At 50.5% G+C, this 15,770-nt stretch overlaps 1 protein-coding gene across 8 annotated transcripts in view; it reads right to left on the bottom strand.

Annotated features, from left to right (window-relative positions):
• Positions 1-15,770, bottom strand: part of LOC101041575 (E1A-binding protein p400) — a 139,734-nt gene that overhangs the window by 20,482 nt on the left and 103,482 nt on the right. For all 8 annotated transcript variants that reach the window (XM_074402004.1, XM_074402000.1, XM_074402002.1 and 5 more), the window contains 13 exons: positions 13,929-14,087; positions 13,659-13,742; positions 13,118-13,252; positions 12,693-12,737; positions 12,455-12,608; positions 11,906-12,147; positions 11,578-11,751; positions 8,254-8,390; positions 8,058-8,114; positions 6,226-6,304; positions 5,854-6,108; positions 4,539-4,584; positions 4,349-4,458 (listed from right to left, as the gene is read on the bottom strand). In XM_074402004.1, coding sequence (XP_074258105.1) covers positions 4,349-4,458; positions 4,539-4,584; positions 5,854-6,108; positions 6,226-6,304; positions 8,058-8,114; positions 8,254-8,390; positions 11,578-11,751; positions 11,906-12,147; positions 12,455-12,608; positions 12,693-12,737; positions 13,118-13,252; positions 13,659-13,742; positions 13,929-14,087 — 1,677 coding nt within the window. The remainder of the gene's footprint in view (positions 1-4,348; positions 4,459-4,538; positions 4,585-5,853; positions 6,109-6,225; positions 6,305-8,057; positions 8,115-8,253; positions 8,391-11,577; positions 11,752-11,905; positions 12,148-12,454; positions 12,609-12,692; positions 12,738-13,117; positions 13,253-13,658; positions 13,743-13,928; positions 14,088-15,770) is intronic.

Consider the following 15,770-nt stretch of genomic DNA (forward strand, 5'->3'; position numbering starts at 1 on the left):
TTAGTAGAGGTCAGGTTTCACTGTGTTAGCCAGGATGGTCTCGATCTCCTGACCCTGTGATCTGTCCGCCTCGGCCTCCCAAAGCGCTGGGTTTACAGGAGTGAGCCACCACGCCCGGCCTGAAAGCATAACTTTTATAACCTAAACCTGATAATCCCAACACCATACATCTTTACAGACCCATCCACTGTTCTGCTGATTCTTACTCACAATGCCTTGTTTTCTTCTGTGTTTAGTTGTGTTGTGCTGTACTGTATTATGCTAGAAAACCACTGGTGGAGATTCTCAGAAGTCAAGAAAGCACAATCCTCCAGACGGAATTCGTGTTTGCTCCTGGGGGTCAGCTGCCCAGGAACACGCCCACCCAGGTCTACCTCACTTGATGTGAGGGAGTTTGGGAGACACTTTGAAGGTAGCATCAACTTGAGCTGCAAACTGACCGCAGAGCTGAGCCAGGGCTTCGGCCTCTCGAGGACAGTCCCCCCGGGGCTCCCCAACTCGCCTTTTGACTCCTGAAGGCCAAGGGCAGATGGATCTGCTTCTGGTTCACCCTTGGCCTAAGGGTTTAGCCACCTGGAGGCCCTACCTCGATGTATCAATAGCTTCCTTTTTAGACTGTCCACCTTGGCCCAGCATTGGACCTGAGTTCCCTCATCCCACTAGCTAATTTATTTTCAAAGCAAACATAACTTCAAAAATCCTGTTTCTCTCTCTGAGTTTCTTCCCTCCCTCAGATTTGGGCCTGATCATTATTTATTCTTGTCAGCTCCTTGAAGTTTTAAAAATTCCTATCCAATAACTTTAGTTCTTTTCATTAAGAGGCGGTATAAAAATAACTCATCTTTTTACCAGAAGCAGAAGTTGTCCTTTTCTGGACTATTTTTTTCTTTTTCTTTTTTTTTTTTTTGAGATGGAGTTTCCCTCTCGTTATCCAGGCTAGAGTGCAATAGCGCAATCTCTGCTCACTGCAACCTCCGCCTCCTGGGTTCAGGCAATTCTCCTGCCTCAGCCTCCTGAGTAGCTGGGATTACAGGCACACGCCACCATGCCCAGCTAATGTTTTGTATTTTTAGTAGAGACGGGGTTTCACCATGTTGACCAGGATGGTCTCGATCTCTTGACCTCGTGATCCACCTGCCTCGGCCTCCCAAAGTGCTGGGATTACAGGCTTGAGCCACTGCACCCGACCTTTTCTGGACTATTTAAACAGTTTTCTGATCCCGACTACTCTGGAAGCCAAGGCAGGAGGATTGCTTAAGCCTATGAGTGTGAGGCTGCAGTGAGGTGTGACTGCACCACCGCACTCCAGCCTGAGCAACAGCAAGATGCTGTCTCGAGGAGGGGGAATAGGAGGGGGGACGGGGAGAGAAGAGGAAGAGAAGGAAGAAGAGGAGGAGGAAGAAGAAGAAATCATTTTCTCCCTAGTCTCTTCTGCTCTAATCAATTCTACAGATGTAGCAGCGCATTAATTTTTTTAGAACATCTCTCTACTCTAAGACCGCTAAGCGTTCCTCACTGCCTGGTAAATAAAACCCACAGTCTTTAGCCCAACATCCAAACCCCAATACAATCTAGCCTCAATATTACAAAGTGCCAAGCACACACTAGCCACCCAATAAAAACCTTTTAAAGGCAGGGAACCACTATTTCTCTCAAATTATCCCTTGTGTTCCATTCAAAAAGGCTATTCTCACAATATCCTTTGTGTTCCAAATAGAACAACTCGCCATTCTCCATGGACACCATTCCCTTCCCCCGACCCTCTGCTCACACGACCAGCCCTGCCTTCAGAAGGGCCACTTCTGTGGATGACGCACTGCCTGTCCTCTTGAAGCCAACACCACTTTCTCCTGAAAGCCTTCTCTGAGTCCCCGGAGTCAAAGCACCGACAAGGTCGCCACTGCTGCCTGCACCTCTCTCGTGTTCCAGCCACAGAACTCCAAGAGCCCCGTGAAAGCGCCCCATGTCCTGGAGCCACAGCACCATGCCCACAGTACCAGGAAGGGCACCTGTCCATCAAGAGCCACTCAAAAATGTGTCGTGAATGAAATTCTCTACATTTTAAAATGCCACAAAGCAGGTCTTTTTCAAAACAAAACAGTAAATGCAGTGATTCTGGCTTGGTGCCTCACAGAAACAGTGGGATGTTCCGAATGCCTAGGCCTAACAGCTTCTGCTGTCTACTGCGCTCACTGCAAAGCAGAAAGAAAAGGAAATCATCTTGCAGTCACATACTAGAAAACCTGTGTGTACATACATTCTACTACTCCATGTTTTAAACGGATTTACTGAAGGAGAATTTACAGACAGTACAGTCTGTGGTTCTATGAATTCTGACGGACGGGCATCTTCACGTGACTACTGCCATGACGCACCACACCCAACATTCTCACGTTCCTCTCTGTAGTTGAGCCCCTCCTGCACCTCCGGAACCCGGCAATCATTCATCTGTTTTCCGTCTCTCTAGTTCTACCATTTTTATAATGTTATTTAAGCAGAGTCATACAGCATATGAAGCCTTCTGAAACCATTCACTGAGCTGCAAAATGCAGCATGCATCATGCTTCCATATTGCTTGGTAGGATGGGCTGTATGAATGTCCCACGGTTTATCAGCCCATTCCCCAACGGAAGGGCATTCAGGCTGTTTCCTTGTTCAGCAATCCCGAGTAAAGCCACTATAAAAATGGGTGCTGAGGGTTCTCGATGCGGTGCTTTCACTTCTCCTGGGGAAATGCCCAGCAGCAGACCTCCTAATGCATGGTACAGGGATGCCTGGTTTTCCAAGAACGAACGAAACTGTTTCTGGAAGCGGCTGTGTGTTCCGCATTCCCATAGCTTGTGCAAGAGTCCCAGCTGCTTCGTGACTGCCAGCCTTCTGCTTCCGAAGCCACTTGCCTAGACACATCACAATGGATCGCTGTGCTTGTGAAACCTGCATTTCCCTGACAACTCATGATGCTGGGCAGCTTTTCAAGTATTTATTTGTTCTTTTTCTATCTTCTTGGTGAAGTGACTGCTTAATCTTCTGCCCATTTTATAACGTTGTTCATTTTCTTATTACTGAGTTGAGGAAGCTTTATATTTTCTTCCAGTCCATGCTTTTTGTTTTCTTAATACTGCTCAAGGAGAAGAAGTTCTTAAGTTTGATGAAGTCTAATGTATTAATTTTTCTTAGTAGCAAAGACTTTCTCCTGGAAATGTGACTGTTTTGGTTTACAGTGTCGTTTTTGCTTTTACATGCAGGCCTGTGATGCACCTGGAGTGACTCTGACATTTGGTGTGAGTTTCGGGCCAGGGCTCTTTGTTCCGCACATGGCTGCCATTCCAATTGTTACAGCACCATTTGCTGACAAGACAGTCTGTTCACCACTGAGTTCCCTTGGCACTTCTGTTGAGGTCAACTGAAAACATATGTGTGTGTGGGGGGGTCTATTTCTGGACTCTCTCTATCCAATTCCATCATCTATACATCTATCCTGCCAATGCCTCACCATCTAGACTACTACAGCAACAACATCTTCACAGGAAAGATGCTTTTCCAAATCCAAGGGACACTGCATTCTATTTGCCAAAGCACTAACTATGAAACGTTGTTTCTTCTCATTCAGGGTATGTGGACACAATTCTGGGCTCCTTGTTCTCGCTCGTGTTTGGTTCTGATGATAAAACACCCAAGAGGAGCAGGTGGTCCCAGGGCACCGCACGGCTCAGTACCTTTGCCTAGGTGTCTCCTCTCTGCCTGGGTGGGCTGCACCTACCGCTTCCCACACCGGGGTCTCCACATTCCGTAGAAACTGCCCACTCCTCCCGTGCCTGCCTGCTCCTTGCGCACCCCCAGCCCCGCCCTCATATGACGCCGTGTTCCCTCCCCTGAAACCACGCCCCCAAGAGGTGGCATCTCTTGGCTTCCCCACATGCGCACAGTGACAAGCACAAGGGGGGCACCTGTGGCAACAGAATCAGCAGCGCACCCTCACATGCCACCTTTCTCTCTAAAATCATCCTTAACACCCCTACACACACACACCCCTACACACACACACACCCCAGTGCACCCTCACATGCCACCTCCCTCCTCTCCAAAATCATCCTAAACACCTCTACACACACATACACAAACACACACACACAACTACCTCATTTTTATCCCTCAGACAAAATGGAAACCATCCCCCAAACAACTGAATATTTCCGAAACTGACATACTAATCTACTTATTTTATGAAATTCAAACTCGACAGTTTTTAAACCAATGGAATACTTAAAAAGAAGAAAAATTAACAGACAAGTGAATAATTTCCCCAGAATGCAGTCATGGTGCATGAGCCAGATGGAGGGCAACTCACAGTCAAGGCCCCGGGAGCCACAGGCGACGCCAGGCGCTTGTTGATGGACTGGAAGGTGGCAGCTGGGACCCCTGCGATGGTGTTCACGATCACATTTCCACTCACGGTGCCTGTGGAGACAGGCGGGCGTTAAGACAAGAGCGCCAGGAGAAACTGAGTCCACACTTCAGCATTTCTGTATTTGTCTTACCAGTGGGTATGCTCGTCCCAGTAACTGATGTTTTAATGGTTCCTGCCTATTTAAAAAAGAAAATTCACTTGAATTTCATGTCAGGCTCTCCCCTGCATACACTTCCCAAAGGCTCCCACTTATTCAGAATCAAATCCAAACTCCACCACATCTACACAGCCACCCATGCTGACTCTGGCCCCTGTCCCAGTCTCCCCAGCTCATTCCACCTGGTTGTGCCTCCAACTGCCACCCCGCTGTCCCTCCACTACTCTGTCCCTCACCACGAGTGCAGCCAAACTGGCCTTTCTGGCCCCGTACCAGCCAAGCTCAGGCCTCTGTACTTGCTGTTTTTGCTCTTCTCACGACCGACTCCTTGTCATTCAGGCCTTAGCTCAAATGCCAACTCCTCAGAAAGGTGTTTCCTAACAAGCCAGTCCTGCCCTGGGCCCCCCTGACTCCCTCCCGAGAGTATGTAAAACGATCTCTTTAGCTGCCTCCCTCCCCTGTGGGATGCAGCTCCAGTGCATGGGCACTGTCCATCTTGCCCAGCTTACACCAGGTAGTCTTCACATAGCTATCTTTCGAATAAATGAGGAATGAAGTTGCCCAGGTACATATAAAAATTCCACTACAGCAAACAATTTTTAAAAACTATTGCAGGAAATAGTTCCAAGCCACAAAAATATCTTTATGCCTGCCTGGTAGTCCAAAGTGTGGGTTTCCCAAATGTGGCACAGCTCCTGTTCTCTGCAGGTATGATTCTGGGCCTGTGATTTCAGTGTCTGTGTGGCCCACGGACGCACACAGTTCAGAGACGCACAGGGCATGGCATGCGCAGCCGCAGTCTGCAGGTCCTCACCCTGCCTTTGTTCCCCCCGTGCCCCTTGTGCGCTTTACGCTTTTCTACAACAGGCAGGAAAGACTGATGTGTGTGGGTGAGCACACAGGGCCGTGCTTTCGGGAGACGCCAGCACAGGCAGGACCTGCTCTACGTGTGTAGGACGTACAGAGGTGATGCGTCACGGGTATGCTTTACAAAACCACACAATTCTAAACTTCCCAATCACCTCCACTAAAAGGGGCCGCCTCTACCTGCCGCATCCAATAAAACCGCTAAGCCCACAAAAGCCCTCGAGGAGAGAAATGGCAGAATCTGGATGAAAACACACACTTCCTGTGGGGTGAGACTGAGCCTTTTCCCATTTCTTCAGAGGAAGGCCTACAGGCTGGAAATGTGGCAACAAGTCTCTGTTTTAACAAAAAGCACTTGAAGCAAGTGTGGGTGTGGGTGACTTCCCGTGGAGAGGAAGCCAATGGGGAGGCCCCTGCTCACCAGCACGGCGGCACTGCCCCCCGTCGTGATTGCGGGCTGCGCCTTCGCTGACACCTGCACAGGCTGTGGCTGGGTCTGGGGTTGCGGCTGGGGTTGGGGCTGGACAGCTGGTGGCCCTGCTGGCGGCTGGCTGCCCGCTGCCTGTGGCTGTGGCAGTGGTGGCGGCGGCTGCTGCGGGGGTGGTGGGGGCTGCGGCTGGGGCGGGGGCGGCTGGGCCACGGCCGGCTGCTGTGCCTTCTGCTGATCAGCCAGAGCCTGAGGGGCCGGGAAGGAAGAGGAGCCACTGGAGGGGCGAACCAGGCCTGCACACCCCTGGATGAAAGTCACAGCCACCACATCTTCCCACTCACGCAGAAGGTCCCAGACCGCTACCTTTTTCTCTTTTGCGATTCGCTCTGCACGGAGAGATGCGACCTGGATGGGAGGCAGCGGCTTGTCATAGTTGATTCCACTGAAAGACAGATGCAAAGGTTGAAAACATATAGGCAAATCTTAAGGTGGACAAGCACCCGAGACACCCATGCTGCCACATGCCGGGGCAGCTCAAGAGATGAGGACATGAAGCCAGGTGCCCAGGTGCCCTGCAGGAGATGAAGCCGCCTGGACCCCGTCCTCAGCCTGGCACCGAGTCCTCTTCCTCGTGAGGCCAAGCTCTCCCGCTCTCTGGGAGAAGCATCTCTGAACACATCCCCAGCACACCTGCGGCAGCTCCCACACCCACAGCCCGCCTCATGCATCTGCACTGTCCTCTGGAAAATCACCATCTATCCCCACTGTGAGGACGTCCTCAGTTCATCTCCAGTGAGGTTAAGGGAGTGCGGGACTGTGCCTCTCACTCCCGACGAGTGCCCAGCCTCCACACTGTACAGGCTCGAAGCAGGTCAATAAATATTAGTTGGGTGAATTCACTCTTCATTTAATTGACAACATGAATCCAATGCCTGGTCTGGGCTTCCAGACACTAGAGTCCCAGTGACCACAGCACTCCCATCAGAAAACCAACAGGTAAAATGTGCAGTAGGTCCTGCCATGAAGGAAAACAGCAGGGCAGGGTGCAACTCTCGACAATGTGCTCTGAAAATGGAGGGCGGTCAGTGAAGCCTGGTGCACGGTTGCCAGCACACTCTGGAAGCACCCTGGGGCCAAAAGTCGGGCCCAGGCAACTGCAGAGCATGGGCAGAAGGGAGTCCTGGGAGATGGGCTCTGAGCTGACACCCTCTGACAAGGACCGCTCTGCCACTGTGTGGAAACCGGGCCACAGAATGAGGAAGCCTCAAACCGCCACTGTGTGGCAACAGTGCCTAAACCAGACGCACACCGTTTCATCCGAGCAGATCTCCTTTCCAGCGTTTTATGGGAAGAGTCAAACGGTCAGAAAAACTGCAGATACCCACGTGCCTGGCACTAGGGTTCCACTCTGGGGTCCTGCCATCCGAGCCTCACCCCATGGACTTTCTGGCATCTACCCATCCATCCGTTCCTCTTGGCATTTCCCCTGTAGAACTTCAGGGAAATTCACACACCCCTAAGCGTGATGTGCTCTTAAGACATGGCTGGGATGGGCCCACTGGCTCACGCCTGTAATCCCAACACTTTGGGAGGCTGAGGCGGGCAGATCACCTGAAGTCAGGAGTTCAAGACCAGCCTGGTGAAACACATCTCCACTAAAAAAAAAAAAAAAAAAAAAAAAATGCAAAGATTAGCTGCTCGTGGTGGCAGGTGCCTGTAATCCCAGCAACTCGAAAAGCTGAGGCAGGAGAATTGCGTGAACCCGGGAGGTGAGGGTTGCAGTGAGCTGAGATTGTGCCACTGCACTCCAGCCTGGGCAACAGAGCAAGACTCCGCCTCAAAAAAAAAGACATGGCTAACAAAATCAGTGCCTGAGAGGCAGGGTACGAGGAAGAAGCCCCTTGTGGTGGACCGCACGGCCCTGGCACACTCATCACGTCTGTCAGCATCTTTCCCCACCGAGAGCCGGCAGGGACAATCCCCGTAACACAGAGACAGGGCAGGGGCCGTCCCATGCATGACCCAGCCCACAGCAGGAGAAGTGCCGTCTCTCCCTTGGGCTCTGCGAGATGCCACGTCTAGCTGATGCCTGAATACGCTAAGTGCATAACGATTTGCTGAACTCACTCAACTTAGATGACACTGGAAGGAAATCCTTCCCAAGAGTAACAAATGTGTCACAAATAGAGAAATACCTTTCTGCTAACACAGACGCGTGCTTGGGGTTCTTCTGAAAGGGATTCATGCCAAGCCTGCAGTATAGATGGTGAGACAGCAATTACTAAATAAAGAAAACATCTGAAGAAGAGTATGTTAAAAGCACATCAAAACCAAGCTTCACACTATCTACTCAGTTATAATTAACGTAACATGCGCACTTGGGAAACATACAGAGGTTTGATTGGGGGGCTCCTCTTGCCCGCGGTCATTTTCATTAAGTCAAAGTGGCTCGTGTACAGCTGGGTGTGTGTGGCATTCTCATCCTGGGCATAGATCTGGCTCGTACGGAGAGGACGGTTGTTTTTGCTCTGAAACGAAATTGACGAGAGTACATCCAAATTAGGCAGCAAGGACAGATGGTAGCACTGGATACAGGGCTCACTGGGTGGGAAAAGCCTGCAGCTGAACTCGCCACGGCTAGACACAAACTTCCTTTTCTTAGGCCTTCTTTCCAGGCCCAAGCCTAATAGCAGCATTAAGTGGCTGTCCCTGCAGACTGCTACGACGCTCCCCAGCCCATACTAACTCTTTCTGGATGTTCTCTCACATAAGCCCCATAATCAACCAAAAAGGGAGATGGTCTCCATCATGGGCTGAAGGAATAAAACAGGTGTGCAAAGAGCCGAGGTCACACGGCAGGTGACCGTGTGGAGCAGGCTGTGAGCCTTCACCTGCTCACACCAAGGGGCAGTGCAGACCGCCCTGGACACCACTGTCCTCTGTCCATGGTGGACAGTGAAGCTGGCGCACGCCCAGTGGTGTCTCAAATTACATTTTGGGGGTTCTTTAGTCGTGCTTGTGCCTGGCAGTCTTTCCTTCATAAATCACATAGTTAAACAATGGGTCACTGAAATGTGGGCTGCTTGCTCCCAAGACATCTTAGCACCTTGCTGAATTTAAAGCAACTCCTTATTCTGTGAAGTGAACCACCATCCCAAGGATGCTGTCTGTGCAAGGTCAAGGTCACAGAGGCAGCGAAAGGTCAAGACCAGAGCTCAAGCACCTCTTTCCTCACCCAGGGCTCTTCCCCCATGCTCCTCTAAACTCCGGTCATTCTCATGAACAGGCGTCAAAGAGAGTATGCCAAGGCGAAAACCAAGACTCTCACATGCCACAGCAGTACAGGCCCAGGTACGGGTGTGTCTGCGCATGCACACGCACACATGTCTGTGTGCACACGTATCCTCCACTGTTAGAGGAATGCCCTAAATTCTGAAGGCAACACCAAGGACAACCAGAACCGGAAACCAACATGCAAGGCCGCGTCATGTCAGTCTGCTTCCGAACACTGTACTACAAAGGGAAGCATCTCCTCCTGTCTGTCAGCCTAAGAGGAAGCAAGGGAAGCAGGGACGAGGGGTGCGTTAAGAGTAAGGCCAGGCCTGGCACACATGACGCTGGACAGCTAAGCTGAGCCAGGCCAGAGGCGGAAAGACTGTGTGGAAATGGAGCTGCTGTGCAGGTTCTAACTGGCATGAATGCCCCTACCCACATGGTACGCTGGAGCCCTGCAGGCTCTGAGATGTGGGGCTGTCCCACTCACACACATGTCTAACCACTGTCACTATCCCAGGCGTCCACAGGGTGCGAGGAACATGGAGGCTCTTGTAGGGGGCTTGGCAAGTCACCATGGGGTCCTCTAATGCAAAGAGGCATATCCTTTACATACAGAACGAGAGGCTCTGGAGAAAATTCTAGGTCTCAGATTTCTGTTGATTCCTAAAATACAGGTTAAGACTGAATCTCACTCCATGCTTCCCTGCACAGGCTCTTAACAAAGTGCTCCAACTTACTCAGAACATCACCTCGGCTGGGCCTATAATCCCAGAACTTTGGGAGGCCAAGGCGAGTGGACTACCTGAGGTCAGGAGTTCAAGACCAGCCTGGCCAACAAGGTGACATCCCATCTCCACTAAAAATCCAAAAATTAGCCGGGCATGGTGGCAGGCACCTGTAAGCCCAGCTGCTTGGGGGGCTGAGGCAGGAGAATCACTTGAACCCGAGAGGCAGAGGCTGCAGTGAGCCAAGATCATGCCACTGAACTCCAACAACGAAACTTTGTCTCACCAAAAAAAACCCCACCTCCACACCTTATAAATATTTTTGCCTTCTTCTTTGGATTAGCTTCAAAAATCAGCTATAAGAGAAAAAAGACTTTAGCTTTACTTTTTTCCATAAGGTAATGGCTATTATCATACAGGCTTCCAAAACACAGACACCTAATGCCAAGAACACAGAAAACCTAATGCAAGATTCCAGGAAGTCGTTTTTGGTGAAGGCACCACAAGAGGGTATTACAAAGAAAACTTGCTTTTCTATGTTCAACAAAAACAAACAAAGCAACAGTTTGAGATGAGTATTTTTAGAAAAATGAAAACAAAGATGACTGAAAGCATGGGTACAGAAATACATCAAGTGTGACGCTAGCACCCTGAGGATGCATCTGGCTTCTACGGAGAGAATGCAGTTCTCACAAATTAGAAACAAAGGGTGAATATGATAAAGTGCAGAGGGCTGGCCTCTATGGCATCTGCCCACCCTGCCCCATGCCAGAAGACGCGCCCACAGCTCCTGTTTGGATGGGCTCCATGAGGTGAACTGAAAGGTGGTGGTCCCTACAGGCCAGCACGACATCTGTCCTGGAAGTGAGGCAGCACGTCCTCAGAGGGGTGTGGATACCAGCAATGCGAGCACAGCAGAGCATGCAGAGGCTGCTGGTGTGGGGCCTCTGGATGCTGTCCTGAGGACAGAAAGGCCAAGCAGCAAGAAAGAGGTGCCTGAAGAAAGCCAGACACAGAACGGAGACGGATGACTCAGCTCGAGGGAGGGCACGCGCCGCAGCATGCCTGCACGTTACTGACCAGACACGTCGCCTCTTCTGCGGACAAGCTATAAACCACAGCTGACTGCTTACATGAAAGACCAATGATTTGACTATACTATACCTAAATAACACTTGCAATACTTATAGTCAACCCTGAAACAGAGAATATTATGCTTGTCAAAACGTTGCAGCAAGCTAGTTATTTGGCACCAAAATAGCAGAGGTAATAGTAACCAACTTAATTCTTTAAGTCAGCCATGGTCAAAACAAAGCGAGAGGTCTTACCGTTTCGTTCATCCAAAACCTCCTTGAAAATGGATATACACATGACCGAGTATTCGGATGACACCCTCACCATCTTAGAAATGACCATGGCAGTGTAAATGTTGGTATCAGATAAAACATCAGGTATGAGGCCTGATGCCAACACCAGGCACAATCCAGCGAGCACCACGTGAACACCTCCAGCACTGCTCATGCCACAGGTAAGGCACAGTGCAGACATCTGACCTCGCTGGGTCCACCAGGAGCCCGAGGAGACGGACTTTCACCACAGACTCACAGGGACGAAGAAGCCCAGTCAGTGAAGCCGACACTGGGGCCAACACTGCAGGCCAAGGCCACCACACCTGCCTGTGTTCTCCTTGGAGGACAAATGAGACCGTGCTCACCTTGCCCTCCTCTCGTGGAATGATGACGTTCTCGTAGCGATTCCGGCACTGTTTGGAAGAGCGGTAGATTCGGCTACAGGAGTTAACGACGTCACTGACAAGATCCCAGTTAGGTGTGTGAGCAGGTGACACGATTGTAAGGTTCAAAGGCAGCTCCAATAACTGCTTTACAGCCTAGAGAACGAGGTTTCAGGTGAAACAGGTGAATACACACTAAGTCAGAAGGTCTTCCCTCCTGCCAACTCCCCTCGCATTGAGTTGGATGAGTAGACGTGGGGGAGAAAAATGCCCAGTCCTGACTGCTGGCACAGAGACCACACCCACTCACCTGCAGCAGCGCCCAGTCCTCACTGATGAGCCACTCGGGGTTGTCTTGACCAGGCTCAGCTGTGGGTTTGGCAAACGTTGGCAGGGGCTTGGCGAATGGCGCCTGCTGTTTCAGCAGAATATTCTTCTTCTGCTCCTTGCCCTCTCTGCGAATTTTCAGCAGGCCTGGTGTTGCTCGGTCAAACAGGGAGCGAGGGGGGACGACCGCCTCCCCGTGACGCTGCTTCTTCTTCCTGCCTGCAGCTGAGCAGAGAGGCTGTCTTCAGCAAGACAGTAAACCAGGGAATTCCACAGTGGCAGGCAAAACACAAAAGAAACAGCCAGGCAAGTCTGGAGGTGCCCGGGCAAAGAGGCCACAGAAAGCATCTGCCAAAGACAGCACCGCTCTTGGGCCTTCACGGTCAGTTAGAACGAAACGCAAACACAACCTATGCAGCCTGTGATTATCACTCGCCCTGAAGCAGACAGGCAGACAGCAGAAAGTGGCTGACGTGAGGGGACGCCGCAGGCCAGTGTCACCCCGGTCACGCGACAACCTCCGGGTGCGCACCTGAGGGGTCTGTTTTGTGCCGCTTCCGCTCCTTCCTCACATACACGGGAGGCAGCTTAGCCTCTGGGATGGGAGTGGCTTCATACATGAGACACATGACCGAGTCGAGGTAGATGTCGCTGTCGTCCTGTGGCGGCGTGGGCGGGGTCCAGAGCTGCAAGGAGAAGGAACGGCCCATGAGGCGTGGAGCTCACAGCAAGCTGCCCATGCAGACCCAAAGACAGACGGTGGCACTCACCGGCATGACTTCTGTCTGCCCATCGGCGTCTTCGTAGACATACTCCTGTGGGGAACACAGCAAGCTTTAACTTTCACCAAGTATCAGTTTCATGTTATAAGCCATAAACCATTTAGCTTCATACTTTTTAAGTCTTCCAAATAAGTCTGATGGACATGACTATTTATAAGACTTATTTAAGTGTGTTTTAGTCAGACCTGGCAATATAAATCAAGGAAAAGTCAGTATCTAACTGACAATCTCAAAGTGTCAATTTTTAAGAAAATGATGCTTTGAGAACATGAGCGAGGTTGTTTTGGTATAAGGGGCTAAAAACTGCTAGGCTTTCTCATGTCAGTGCACACAGACTTTGAATAAGCCAAACAAGGCTGAACAAGTGCCCCTCAGCAGGAGGGCAGGAGGGCGGGAGGGCCTGGGCCGGGTACCATGCTGTAGGCATCCTCGCGTGTGTAGGTCAGGAGCTCGGCCGCCTCCTGCTCCAGCCGCAGCCGGGCCTCCCGCTCCTGCAGGGTCTTCAGGTTCCAAGACTCCCACGCCCTCACTGCAGTCAGCACTGCATCCTGATGGGGAGAGCAGCAGGCACTTTCAGGATCAGAAGCGCAGCTCAGAACAGCCCCCGAGTCCCCGTTCCAGGTCTCCCTGCTGTCTCAGAGCCACAGGTTCTCCACACATATGGCCCCACAACCCGCCGCCCCATAAGCAGCAGCCGGCCGCAAAGCAAATCACAGACATTGAGGGGAGCACGGGCGCCGCGGCCCCTAGGAGGGGAGCACAGGCTCCGAGGACCCTAGGAGAGGAGCACAGGTGCCCCCGTCCTAAGGGCTTCTCAAGACTCTTCATTTTAAGCTAGTTTCCATACTGGTGGCTTCTGTGACTTTAATTTAATGAAGTCACATTTACTTCAAATCAAATTTAACTCTGAAAATACTGAGATTTTTTTTTACTCACCAAAGTTGATTCTCTTACCTCACTGTTTTTCTCTTTTTCTTGCTCAATGGAAGTATGAAATAATTCCAGGTAATTTAAAGCATATTTTTCAATTGGTGTAAGCTGTTCCAAAAATACATTTTTTGAATAGGGTTAATAGCAGGTTAATAAAAATGAAGTTCCTTATACAACCCACTCACCAACACTTGAATCAAAAAAGTGATTTTTCTTGGTTGAAGTAAACCATAAATATTTCATAGAAGGGTCAAATTTTAAAATATTTAGTTGTAAAGGAAAACCCGCCCAAACCTGCTCCATGAAGTCAGCTAGTTCCTCCAACTGGGATGGTTCTTCATCACATCGCGAGTTCTCAGAGTCTGACGACAGAGCATCGACGTGGGGTCCCGGCACCCCTTCCTCTGCGGACTTCTGGGCATCCTCCTCCAGATACTCAATACTCTTGAGGGCCTAAGGAAAGTCGATGTTTAGATTGCCTTGATAGACTTTTAAAATGAGGGTAGTTTGAAAAAGAGCTATCCTATGTAAAGTTAACAGAGATGCCTGCACTATAATCAGCCAGTCTCCATAAAGGCAACCCATTCCTTCCTTGAGGTCCTCTTACAGGTGAAAATGATAAGGTACTTAGGGAATGCAAACAATGAAGAGGGAACCCTCCTGGGCCTTCCTAATCTTAGTACTGACTTGGATAGGCAGGCCCCACGGAATTGCTGAGAACTGACGAAGACAAAGCAGGCCAGGGTGCCCAGGGCCAGTGGAGTTCCCAGACCAAGAAAGGCCCAGAAGGCTCCATCTCTGACCCGCTGCACACCACTGCCTGCAGCTCCTGGCAGACACAACAGGACACAGGCTGCTGTCCAGAAAACAGACAGCAGATGGACAGCCCGAGAAAGTCCACAGTGAAACGCAGCAGGGGTAACTAGAAACACAGTACAAGACAGCTTTATCATAGTGCAAGACACGCAGGGCAGGGTGAGAAACCGCTCCTGTTCATCTGCCGAAACAGCCAGGAACACACACCTGACAGTTACCAGCAGATGTGGGCAAAAGACACCTGAGACGGAGGTATGCTTTTTAGTTAGATGCAAACTGGAAACTGGTACAATCTGCTCCAAGGCAATCTGGAAACCCCACAAAGTTATATGACGCTACTTTGACCCTATACGCAGAAGTTACTGCCAGACTGGGGGTGCACCTCAACAGCAAACAACGCCGCACGTAGAAGAAGTCAGAGGAGAGTGCGTGGTGGCCTTCGGGACGGCCCGGAATCTCCTCAGAAGAGCACAAAAGCACCAACTATAAAGGCAGAGGACGTGGGCCTCGATGGTGTCAGAAGTAGGAACTTCTCATCAGCACACAGCGTTTAAAAAGGCAAACCACAGAATGGGAAAGATACGTCACGTGTATCCAACAAAAGCCTTTTATCGGAAATAAAGAACTCCAACAAGTCATTAAGAAAGAGAGACAACTGGCTGGGCGCGGTGGCTCACGCCTGTAATCCCCAAACTCTGGGAGGCCACAGGAGGCAGATCACCTGAGGTCAGAGATTCAAGACCAGCCTGGCCAAGACGGTAAAACCCTATCTCTACATCTCTGCTAAAAATACAAAAATTAGCCAGGCATGGTGGTGTGCACCTGTAATCCCAGCTACTTGGGAGGCTGAAGCAGGAGAATTACTTCAACCTAGGAGGCAGACGTTGCAGTGAGCCGAGATCACGTCACTGCTCTGCAGCCTGGGCGATGAGACTCCATCTTTAAAAAAAAAAAAAAAAAAAAAAAAAAAAAAAAAAAAAAAGATAACCCAATTTTAAAAGAATTGAGAAAGCTCTTGGCATTTCTTTAAAAAGCACCCAAACTGCCAGTAAACATACGAAGAGGCACTCAAACTCATCAGTCAACAGCAGAGCTACAAATCACACCACAATGATACTAGCCTATGTCTGCCAGCAGCTACAGGGAAAGGACAGCAGTTCTGCCTCCACACCACCACCCGGAGCAGCCCCACAGCAGGAGCATCCCCGGGGCACAGCCACAGTATTTACTGCAGTCAAACAAATGCAGCCCGAACTGCACACGCACGCTTATCACAGGAATGGGTACGGCCATCCACAGGAGCACAACTCAAATTAACCA

Source organism: Saimiri boliviensis, chromosome 7 (assembly GCF_048565385.1).
Source record: "Saimiri boliviensis isolate mSaiBol1 chromosome 7, mSaiBol1.pri, whole genome shotgun sequence".
NCBI lineage: Eukaryota > Metazoa > Chordata > Mammalia > Primates > Cebidae > Saimiri > Saimiri boliviensis.